We start from the raw sequence: 12,509 nt of genomic DNA, 5'->3' as shown, positions 1-12,509 counted from the left end.
TGACATGGCAGCAGCTAGTCCTGATTGGCAGCCACTAAACTGCCTTGCTATATTGGCCAGAGGGCTATCTTTGGAAAATTCCATGATTGGCCACTGCTTGCTTTGGCTGGAAGACTTGAATCTGTAAACAAGTCATATCCTGGGAGTTTCTTTACTTCAGAGTAAGTGAAGTCGGTAGCAACACGAAAGGGTTGCCTTCAGTTTCAACTTCCTTCATGAATCTCATGGTAAACTTAACCAAGGAGATTGGGCATCCTACTCTCCTGGCATTAACTCTGGATAAAAATGCTTGCTATTAAAATAGGGGAGTTCGATAATGTGTGTCAGCGAGTGGACAAACTGTGCAGTCCTATCTTGCGCTGGAACAGGCAGGCCAGGAGGCCTGCGCTGTATCCAGCTCAAGATTGGGGCCAGAAGTGGCTCAGCCGGAGACAAGAGGAAACTCTTCCCATTACCCCTGGGTAAGCCACCACGGCTCCAATGGGTCTCCTCAAACTTGTACCTTCAAGCCACTCCGCATTGCTCGTGGAACAGGATTAGGATCTGGCATAACAGCCGGGTCTCAGCCCCGCCTCCCACTTCCTGCCCGCCTGCTCCTAAGACTGCCTTCTGCACGCCCTCCCCCTGCCCCGGAATGCCTCTCTCCTGCCTCCTCCCCGCCTTCCCCAGACCCCTGCGTTGGCCGAGCTCAGCTGATGCAACCCTCCCTTCCCAAGTCGGTGCAGAGGCTGGATGCAGCCTCCGTGGGCCGGTGCATGTCCCTGCGCCAACCCAGCAGGCTCCTGAGGAGGTGCAAAAGTGCTTTATGGCACCTTTGCAACCCTCCTGAGCTGGCGCAGTTAAGATTGTGCCCAAAGGTGACAATTTGGTTGCATCTTTACAGCATCCCATGGGACAGTCCTGATATCCTGTAGACTGGTATCCTTGGGATCCAACCATACAGTGTGTTGAACATCAACATGTACCTATCCACACTTAAAAGATTTCTGCCTCAGTTTACTGTGTATTTTGTGGATTTGGATCCCCCCTGACTGAATCAAGCTTTAGTTTTCCTTATTTTGGGCAATGTTTGTTCATTGTTCCCTCCTTACTTCCTTTCTCTTCTCCTAGTAGAATTTCTTTGCCATCACTTTGTTAAGCTACTACTGTATTTACAAAAAATTAACCTTTCTCTGCACAGGTCTTTTATTTAGTCCTCCAAGTGTAATTCTTTTAAATTGGAATTTGTAACTCTTGTGGATTACAAGCAGTATAGTTAGTATAGTATGGTGGCCTCAGGACTTGTATTAGTTTCTTTGTCAGTTGGAAAGAGTACTAAAATGAACCACCTCTATTTCTCAGTTGTGCACTGCATGAATATATGTCTGAATATTCTGTCTTCTAACTCTGAGGTGGTATTGACTGAACAGTGGAGAATTTCTGAATGTTTACTGAGACTGGCTGCAAAAGGCCATTGTCTTTCATGGTTTGATAGACCAAATGTCCTTCCAGTAAATGCTGTTTTAGTTTGCTCCAGAAATTTTATAAAGCCAATATGCAGCGATCATAGCATGGTATCTTGTTTTCCTTTCTAGTTTCCGCTGTGTATGATTGTACGCTGAACTTCCGAAATAATGAAAATCCAACTCTTCTGGGAGTTCTAAATGGGAAGAAATATCATGCAGATTTATACGTAAGGCAAGTATATTCACCTGCTTCTTGCTTATCTCAATGCACTTGGTGTAACTAGCATTTTACTAGTCACCCTAGCATCTAGTGGTAACACTCCTAATCACTCAATCTGTTCTTTTTACTGTGCTTTTGCCTCTGCTGTATGCGGCTGTTGGTTTGACCACATGTACCTGTTTTGTCTGCTAATTATTTCCTCTTGTTGGATCCAAATTGCATACATTTCCTAGTAAATGCAATTGAGTGATGGCTCTGTTTCAATGTACTCTTTCTTCCATACCATTTGCTGTAGGCGGATTGCATTAGAGGAGGTCCCAGAAGACGAGCAAGAATGTTCTAATTGGCTTCACAAACTCTATCAAGAAAAGGTTGGTTGTATTATCCAGTCATTCTTATGGTGATGGACTGCATGGATATTGGTTTCTTTATAGATAGTGCTTCTATTGCCCTTGTAGTGCTGCCATTAAGATTGGCTTCTTTTAATGCAGGGGTCTCCAAATCCCAGCCCAGGGGCCAGATGCGTCCCGCGGCCAGCCTCTATCTGGCCCGCGGCCGACCTCTTGTCCCCTGAAAGCCTCTGGCCCACTCAACTGAACATGACCAGAACTGTGCTCTGATTGTGTCTGGAGGGTGTTCTGAGGGTTAGAGAGGTTGAATGAATGAGCCCATTCATTCATTTATTCACTCATCTAATTTATTTATTTAAATTTTTAATCGATGATTTTATGATTTTATATATGCGTAAAGGGATGTTGGTTTTAATTTTGTGTATTTTGTGGTGCTGTTTTGTGAGTAGCTGGTCGGATGACCGTTAATAAAGTATCTATCTATCTGTTAAATTTTATATTTAAATTTTTTTCCCGGCCCTCAAAACCATGCCAGATATTTGATGTGGCCCTCTGGCCAAAAAGTTTGGAGACCCCTGCTTTAATGCAATGAAGAAAAAAATTACAATAATTTGTCTAAAGAAGAGCAGAGTGAGGCTTCTATGTAATGAATATACAGGATTTTTGTTTCCTTAGCATGGCACAAAGCACAACTGCTGTAAGGACATTATACATTAATGTGAAAAAGTGCTTCCCTAACGGTACTTTTTTCCTCAAAGGGACTCAAACGCTTCCCAAAACATGTTCCAGTCATCTTTTATTTTCTCCAGCAAGGAGACCTGACTTGGTAGCAGCACTTGTGAAAAGGTCTAGGTGTCTTACAGTGCAATCCTATGCATGGCTACTCAGAAATCTTGTTGTATTCATTGGGGCTTACTTCTAAGAAAGTGTCCATAGGATTGTAATCTTAGTGCACCACAAGCTGAACATGAGCCAGTGGTGTGGTGTAGCTGCAAAAAAAGTTCATGCAGTACCTGCATGAACAGAGATGGAGTCCGAATCACTAAAAGCAATAGTTTCATGCTGTTTTGCAGTAGTCAGACCTCACTTGGAATACTGCATCCAGTTCTGGGCAGCACATGTTAAGATGCTCTTGTTAAATTGGAACAGGTTTAGAGGAGAACAGGTAAAGTGATGAGGGGTCTGGAAGTTGGGCAGTGGAATACTGCCCCTGGGGCAAAACAGGGTATGTGCCCTGGACGCCAACTGCAGAGGGCACCAGAGCATGCACTCCAATTGCTTCCCCAGTTGGGGAAGAAATCCCCAGTTGGGGAGAAATCACCCAACTGGCTGCAAAGTGTGTGCTCGCGCTCCAACTGCTTCCTGAGTGGGGAAGCAGTTGGAGAGCTTACGCCCTAATGACATCATGATGCTGCATGGCATCATGATGTCCTGGCATTGTCCTGGGTACACCTTTGAACTTGGGTACCACGTAGAATGGTTAAAGGAGCTTGGTATATTTAGCCTGGAAAAGAGAAAACTGGGAAGATACATGCTAGCCATCTTCAAGGATCTGAAGAACTGCCACACATAAGGAGTGGACTTATTGTAGCTCTTTTGTAGAATGAGGCTAGATATCACAAAGACTTTCCTAACTGGAAGAGCCATCTGTTACAGCCTGCCTCATATAGTAGTGGGCTCTCCCTCATTGGAGGCTTTCAAGCAAAGGTGGACTCTGTCAGGGATGCTCCACAACTGTGTAGGGGGTTGGCTGGATGGACCCCTGAAGCCTATTCCTTCTCTAACCTTTAGTGTTTCTAGGAGGGCTCGGTAAAACTGTGGAGTTAGTGAGTCTGGGCCTCTTGTGTTAAAGGCAGGAAATGGAGGACCCTACTTGGGAGCAGGAGGTCTGTTTGCTGTATATTGCCCCACCGTGTCAACCAAGGAACACATCAAAAGGAGACCGGACAAGCTTCCCTGCAGGAACATTCCCTGCAGGAACACAGCTATTTTTGCTGTGGCTGAGGTTGGAAGGCTGGACAGGGAAGAGAACAACGGAAGAGAACTGTGTGCATTGCTGGTGTTTTGCTTTCACTTCCCACTGCAGCAACAAGCACCATTTAAAACAGGACAATGGCTTGATTGTCTAGGCAGTGGAAAGAACTACTATGTGCAGATCCATTATTGGGGGCCAACTTGGGGGGAAAGTGAGGCAGTGGCAAACATGGTTCGTGAAGAAACAAGAATTTTGATAGATACAGTTACAGATTTTGGTGAAGCAAGAAGATGCACAAGTATGGGTGAGTGTATCTAATCCCTCCTGATGTTGCCTTTGACATATTTTTGCTTAATCCTTTTTGTCCCAAACAGGACTCGTTCCAAGAGGAATATTACCGAACAGGAACTTACCCTGGCACTCCGATAGTGCCACCCCGACGGCCATGGACTCTCTTGAATATGCTGTTCTGGGCTTTATTGCTGCTCTATCCTTTATTCAAGCTCCTCGTCAACATGATCAGTAGCGGCTCATCACTGACTCTGGCTTCGTTTGCTTCTGTCTTCATTGCAGGTGAGTGAGTTTCAAAACAAGGCTGAAGTTTGAAATAAGGAATGAGGTCCCTTTTCCAATCTGTATTTGGCTGGTTCTCTGGAACAAAAGAGTCAACTTTTTGGAACAATTCAGCAATTAATGTAGATACATTCATTTTCGAAGGGGGTATGCGTGAAGGTGGATGTTCAGTGTAAATTTCAGTGATTTTTAGGACACTTCTTTTTCTAATTCAGTCTTGCTTTTTAAATTTTGCAGAACTGGATTGGAAAGCACCTGTATGATGGACGGTGGGGGGAAGAGAACAAACTGAATCACTTCTAACTCTTTCTTCAAAAAGAGAAAAAGGAATAGATTGAAATAGAATGTTTTCAAATGCACAAATGTTTCTCAGATCTGGAAAGAATTGAGATTAATCTTGTTCGTATTTTTTGTTTTTGTAAAAATGTAGTTTGAGCTACTTTAAAAATATCAAAACTTTTGTCACTTTAACAGTGTAAGGCTGTTGCAACACATCTGGTTAAGTTCCAGGATTATAAAATAATGTTTTCTAAGCAGTTGGAAAAGGGCAGTGGGAAGTACTTGCCTAATTTCCCAGTGCCATAATCTGAAATCTCTAAGTGGCTTCACTTTTGTCAACCCAGAGATTTCAGGACTGGGGAGTATGATGTCTTTCCCTTGTAGATGTCTTCAGGTAAGACACCCGATATGGCTTTAAAAACATCCTTTGAGTGTGTTTCTCTTGCCTGTAATGCTCACCACTTTTTCAAAACATCTTCTCTCTTTTCCTCAACATGCCTTAATCTGATCTCTCCTGTGATCCATCATAATAGTATGTGGGATTATTGGCATCTAATAGATGAAAGTACTTGGGATTCTAGTTATACTGGAGTCTGTTGAGTATGTCTGAGAAGATCCTCCAGCCTGTGGTGGTCAGCAGGTACTTGCCGACGAAAGCAAAGTACAGTTTGCAGTCATGCAACTCTCTGCATTAGGGCTGACTAATATAATTGAAGTTTGTCTATAAAGCCCAGGGTTTAGCAAGATTTCAGAACCCTGATTTAGCTGATCTTCTTAACAATGACAGTCAGGTTGTATAGCTTTTTGATGTAAGCTCATAGATGATGGTAGTGGAAGAGTACAATATATTTGCTAGCAGAGAACAGATACTGTCCTATTATCTAGTGGTGGTGGTGGTAGTAGTAGTAGTAGTAGGTGCTGTCCTGGGAGGGGAGGGCAGAGCCTTCTCCAGTGTAATCCAGGTTCTGCTCCAAGAAAAGCTGAATCTTACAGTCTGAATAAATTTGGCAAATTAACAGTGCAATCCTGTGCATGTCTGCTCAGAGGTAAGCCCCACTGTATTCTTTGGGACATAATCCCAGGAAGGTGTGTGTATGATTGCAGCCCATCCTGTTTGCATATATCTCGCTATTTTGTGCATTTCCCTTCTGCACATAAGGGGAAGGGAAGAAGTGTGTAGAAGGGCATCTTTCACCCTAAATTTTTGAGATCCATGTATCCAAAAATGGCCCACATGTTTTCAAGGCTGTAGTTGTGGCACAGTACACATGGAAATGTTCTATAAAAAAAATAATAATCCCCCAGGATTTTAGTGCTTGCACAGAGTACACACTTCCCTGTTTATAGATGCAGGAACTATAATCTACTTGTGTTTAGAGTGTGTGCTTTTCATATCAAATACTTTGGCTTAGTTAAGGTATTTGACATCACAGGGGTGGGAAAGATCTCTGGCTAAGACTGCTGAGAAACTGGCTTAGAAACTTGTTGTCATTCCACAGATGATGACTGTGGCCCAGTTCACATGACTACTATATGTGCATTTGTGTGCTATATTGGACTAGCACAGAATGTCCTGTAGTCGCAGTTATGACAGTCAAGCCATTCATATAGCTTGCTGCAAGCACTGTGAAATTATAGTGATAGATCCTGTAATGGGTTCTGCTCATTGTAAGCATTCGGAGGATTCATTCACTTACTGCAGACACAGTGTTCCCTGGCTGGAAGAAAAAGCAGCCAGCCACACTTGTGTGACCAAATAAACTAATGTGAAACGGGTTCTAGGTGAAAATAGTAAATCAAGAGGGCCACTTTTAATGTTATGACTACAGTGGCAGAGTAGGTTTGTGATCACTGAATCCAAAAGTTTGCAACTCATGTTTTTGTTCTTGTGAAAGATTGGAGAAACTTCTGCTATCTTTTGGTGGTTGCATCAGCAATGGTTCTTTTATTGTTGGCCATGCAGTCAACTGTTGACCAATTTCACATGCTGAAGGCCGGAAAGGATTACGTTGGGTTTTAAAGTATGGATCAAGATGATGTTGGTGAGCACTTAACACCTGAGATGTTGTGAAATGTTTCCACTCATGCATTTTACAGGCAAGAGAATGAGTTTTCCTTAAGAGTAAGCTTGGAGTGTATGGAGAGAGTTAAAACTCTGCATGATCACAATGCACTTACATGATCTAGTGCAGAGACCTATTTATTGATTTGTAATTGAAAGGCTATTCTGCACCCTGTGCAGTCCTAACAGTGATTGTGCTGAGTTGTTAAAACCTTCTCTGCAGTGGATTAGAGCTAAACCACACAAGCAATTGTCAATGGGTAATTACAGCAAGAGGAAACAATGTCTGTCATGTGCTGATGCATGTTTAGTGCATGCAATTTATCTGAAATGGTGTTGAAAATGTTGCCTTCTGAACATCCGATCAAGTGTGAACTTGAATCATTTTGGTCTTTTCAAGTGATAGAAACTATGCAGAAAGCCACACAGCTATAAAAACTCAGATCTATTATTGCATGAGGCACCTACAGCTCTAGAGCTGTAGGACCTGAAACTTGTTGCAAAAATAAATAGAGATGCTTGCCATGCAAACCAGGTATAAAATGTAACTCCCATGAGAGTTAGCTCATCAAAATTCTGGGACTGAGTGCATATGAAACAACAAATGTGTTGTTTATTGTGCCATTTTAGAGAGCAGAAATTGCCTCGATTGGACGTAGAAAGTAGCCGGTTGCTTGTTGCAAAGTAGGGTGGAGTTGGTTTAATAACAACAACAACAACAACAACAACAACTTTATTTTTACCCCGCCTTTCTCCCCGAAGGGACTCAAGGTGGCTTACAACAGATTAAAAACATAATTTAAAACAAATAAAAACATATTAACACATATCATAAAAAAACAGCAGTCAGAATAAAAAATAGGTAAAAAGAGCATAGAGCAGCAGCAAGTCATAAAAGAATCAGGCCTGTTAAAAAGATGTTAAAAAGGCCGAAAACTCAGAAGGCTTGTTTAAACAGAAGGGTCTTCAGGCCTCGCCAAAAGGTCTCAAGAGAGGAAGCCATTCTTAAGTCAAGGGGAAGGGAGTTCCATAGCGTTGGTGCCACTACTGAGAAGGCCCTATTTCTAGCCGCCGCGCCACATACCTCCCTAGGTGGTGGCACTTGTAAAAAGGCCTTCTCTGATGACCTAAGATGGACAAGCTGGATTGTACAGGAGTAGGCGATCTCTAAGATACCCTGGCCCAGAGCAGTATAGGGCTTTAAAGGTCAAAACCAGCACCTTGAATTTGGCCCGGAAACGAATGGGCAGCCAATGCAGCCGCTGGAGAAGCTGACTGACAGGGTCGAACCGCCTACCTCCAGTAACCACATGGGCCGCCGCATTCTGCACTAGTTGCAGTTTCCGAACCATCTTCAAGGGCAGCCCCACATAGAGCACGTTACAGTAATCTAACCTCGATGTCACCGAGGCATGGATTACCGTGGCCAGGTCTGCACGATCCAAGTACGGCCGCAGCTGGCGCACCAGCCGAAGCTGAGCGAAGGCCCCCCTAGCCACAGCCACCACCTGGTTAGTGTAAATTGTTGAAAATATTCCAGAGGTGATGTTAATTCCTTCAGTGTCTCAGTGTATGACAGTCAAATATTTCTATTATTCAACATAATTTCAGGTGCCCCTTTAAAAGTTAGGGGGGCCCGTGGATCCCATATTGGAGGATTCACTTATCTGTGGGTGCATGCCCACTTATCTCCTGCATGCCCACCCCTGCCCTCCCCCCACCTCCGGTGGGTATTCTGAGCCCCGCAGAGGCTGCACATGTCTGCCTGAAGCCTCTATGACAAAAAAACAGAAGTCACTTTTTTTTTTGCTTGAAACAGTCATTTTGAGGCCCACAGAGGCCTTAAGCAGACACATGTGGTCTCTACGGGCTCAAAATACCTTCCGGAGGCAAAGAGGAGCACAGTTCCCCTCACTTCTGAAGTGTGTGGGGCATCCCCTTGTATCCGTGGACTTGGGTATTCGCAGGGAGTTCCAGAACAGACCCCCCTGCAGATACGGGGGCACACCTTTATATGTATTTCTTTTAAATTATGGATAAAACAATAGTAGACTAACCCTTTTATAGCCCACCAAGAAGCATTTTCTAGAAGTGGCTACTTCATTGACATTGCCTGAAAAAAAATCTGTTGTGACATTATAGGAACATTTAATGTTCACAAAACAATTTACGTAGCAAAATAAATGAAAAAGATGACTTTGTGTCCCAGAGGGCTCCCAATCTTAAAAAGTGTGCATATATCCATCTATATACATGTGAAGACAGAGAATTGTGTTTGTATGGTATTAATCCATGTGACTCTTTTACTATTCTAATGCTTGAATACATGTATATCTCTAGGTCCAGAGGTGAGATTACCAGAGGTGAGATTACCAGATTACCACATCTGATTGAGATTTCAGATGTGACATAGGGGGGCTTAACATGGGCACCAAAGGATCTAATAATTGTGTTATTCCTTGGAATCCTTGATGCAAGTTATTGCTCAGAAGTTTGACTTAAAACTTTACACATTTTGACAGAACATTTTGCACTGAATTGGTGTACTAGTTTAGACTGTATTATGTTTTAATTTCTTATGTACATGAATATGCCCTGGTTTTTCCTGAATAAATATGAGACTGGTTTAAGCAGTACACTATTTCCCCTCCTCCCCACCCTGGTTTTTCCTTGAGGCTCTGCAACACACCAAATACTTCTTCTGTATTTGGTAACCATGCTAGTTTTGTGATGTTTCTGGTGTGTATATACAGTCTACAAAGGAAGACTGATCGATGAGACAGGCAGTCATGCATAGATCATTCATTGGTTCTGCTTTATTGTGCCAGGTAATATTCCTTACCTGGTATAGTGTGGTAGAGTGATGGCTGCTGTCCAAGGAGGGAGCAGCTCAAGCTGGTTAGCCTACTCAAATCCTCATAGCCAACTTTGGGAGCCCCCCCCCCCCCCCGCAATGTGGTGGTATGAATGACAAACACCCTGGTGGTTTCTCTGCTACTGTGTCAAGAGAATGTATCTGGGTGTTCAGTGTCTCAGTTGTACCAGGTGGCATGATAGAGTAGGGCTGAAAGCAAAATACAATATAAGAGGTGGACTGTTTAATCTTCCACAACACTGAAATTTGTCCTGATATCTTATTTTTGCCAAATTTTGTCAGCATCTCCTGATAATATGTAAACAGAACATTTCAGAGGAAGCTGTAAGAAGCCATCTACTGGTCAGCAGAGGAATAACCTCTCCCTAGGTACAATCTCACCCTGTTTGTATAGCAAGAGCTGATAGCTGCTCCCAGAAAATAACCAAACACATGTATTTTCTGTTTGATGTGTGGCTAGAAGGGTTTTATTTTGTGAAGAGTTGTCTATATTTTAAAGCCATTAAGCTTTGCCACTGTTAACTGTATTGTCTGTCTCTGACTCGTTTCAGTTGAATAATCTGGGAAAGGAAATTAATCAAGTTACTACAGTGGTGCCTCGCAAGACGAAATTAATTCTTTCCGCAAGTCGTTTCATATTGCGAAAATTTCGTCTTGCAAAGCGCGGTTTCCCATAGGAATGCATTGAAATTTAATTAATGTGTTCCTATGGGCAAAAAAAGTCAGAACAAAGTCAAATTTGGTTTACAAAGTGTTTATTAAGTGCTCTTTAAAGGCATACATACTGTACAGAGGATTTCAAAAATTTCAAGCACAAAACTTCAACTTTTTAATTTTAAAAATTCGTCTTGCGAAGCACGGCATAGAAAAATTCGTCTTGCAAGTCACCAGAAAAAATCGCAAAAACGCTTTCACCTTGCGAGTTTTTCGGTGTGCGAGGCATTCGTTATGCGAGGCACCACTGTATTTGTTTTCCTCATTCATAAAGAAAAGCTTCATAAGTTTTGGGTAAACACAGGGCTTTTTTTTCTAATGGAACGCACTGGAACGGTGTTCTGGCACCTTTTTTATGGGCTTCCCCTGCAACAAGCAGCCGCCGCGCTCAGTTCTGCCTCCCAGCCTGGCGCCTGCCTCCCTCCCTCCCCTCGAAAGTGCAGCCACTGAACGAGGGTCCCCCCAGCCTCCCCTGCCCAGCCCAGCTCAACCCCCCCCCATAGGGCTCCTCTTCTCCCCCCACCCCATCCTTTCCCAGGCAGGCTTCCTCCTGCACCAGACAACTCTGACTGACAAGTGTGAGGGTGCAGTGAGCCCCGTTGACTCTAATGGGACTTACTTCTGAGGAGACAGGCAGAGGAGGGGCTCTGAGGCTGCAGTCCTCTCCACACCTTCCTGGGAGGAAGCCCCACTGCCTCTAATGGTTCTGACTTCTGAGTAGACAGCCATAGGCCTTGGCTCTGAGGCTGCAGTCCTCTCCACGCCTTCCTGGGAGGAAGCCCCACTGCCTCTACTGGGACTTACTTCTGAGGAGACAGGCAGAGGAGGGGCTCTGAGGCTGCAGTCCTGTCCACACTTTCCTGGGAGGAAGTCCCACTGTCTCTAGTGGGACTGACTTCTGAGTAGACAGGCAGAGGATTGGGCCCTGAGGCTGCCATCCTGTCCACAGTAAGCCCCATTCACTATAATGGAACTTACTTCTGAGTAGATAGGCACAGGATTGGACTCTAAGGCTGCCATCCTATCCACAGTAAGCCCCATTCACTAAAGTGGACTTCTGAGTAGACATGCATAGGATTGGGCTCTTAGGCTGCAGTCCTAGGCACTTTCCTGGGAGTAAGCTCCATTGACTAGAACGAGACTTACTTCAGAGTAGACATACCTAGGATTGGGCTCTTAATCCTGGCAGAGATATATATCTGCACCCGTTCTCACATGCTAAGGGCAGGTGAAAAGGGATTCTACATGTGTACAACGTGCTGTCCAGCCTTGCCAGAGATCCTCCTCATCCTTCCCCCACAAGCATGCCCTCCGCCAGCCAGCGTTTGCAGCTCCTCTCCAGCAATGCACAGCAGCTGCTTAGGGCAGCAGAGAACATACAATTGCATGCCAAGCGCCTTCCCAAAGACACAGAGTATTCTGATACCTGAATTAAACCATATTTAATCGCTTGTTTGCAAACGTAGCTGTTTCTGTGTGCACCCCTCTTGTGTAAGAATTCCTTTTTTGTTCTTACTCCCACAGTTGCTTTGAGTAATTTTACTACATGGAACTCATGTAAGCCATTTTCCGGAATCCATTCACTGCTTCCTCTCCTCAAAGTAGTGCCACACTACATACTTGTACTGCACGCTACAAGTGCACCTGTACAGTATTTTTCCCCATGTGTAGAAAAAGTAGCTAGGGGGAAGGGGATGTGGAGATTGACAGCCCAATCCTATGCATGTCTACTCAGAAGTAAGTTCATCTTTAGGGGGGAAGCACATAAAAAATATTTTATTTCTCCAATAAAAATGGTTTATAAATAAATAAATGATTAACAAGTTGTGAGTTCCTGCACCTTTTTTTTTTTTTTAAAACAAAAAAAGCACTGGGTAAACATAGCATTATGTGTATAACTCCCTATAATCCAACAGTGATCTGGCCTGTTTGATTTAATTCAGCCCTATCAGTATTGAAGCACTTAAAAATTGGGCTGTATGTTTAGTTTCTGCTGGTCCTTTCACTGTCATGAAG

At 43.7% G+C, this 12,509-nt stretch overlaps 1 protein-coding gene across 1 annotated transcript in view; it reads left to right on the top strand.

Annotated features, from left to right (window-relative positions):
- Positions 1–12,509, top strand: part of AGPAT4 (1-acylglycerol-3-phosphate O-acyltransferase 4) — a 79,161-nt gene that overhangs the window by 59,077 nt on the left and 7,575 nt on the right. The window contains exons 6-8 of the mRNA XM_066611352.1: positions 1,575–1,677; positions 1,961–2,036; positions 4,365–4,563. Of these exons, the coding sequence (XP_066467449.1) occupies positions 1,575–1,677; positions 1,961–2,036; positions 4,365–4,563 (378 nt within the window). The remainder of the gene's footprint in view (positions 1–1,574; positions 1,678–1,960; positions 2,037–4,364; positions 4,564–12,509) is intronic.

The sequence above is a fragment of the Tiliqua scincoides genome, chromosome 1 (assembly GCF_035046505.1).
Source record: "Tiliqua scincoides isolate rTilSci1 chromosome 1, rTilSci1.hap2, whole genome shotgun sequence".
In the NCBI taxonomy this organism is placed as follows: Eukaryota; Metazoa; Chordata; class Lepidosauria; order Squamata; family Scincidae; genus Tiliqua; species Tiliqua scincoides.
The sequence above is the reverse complement of the archived record's forward strand: the minus strand, read 5'-3'. Positions and strand labels throughout refer to the sequence as shown.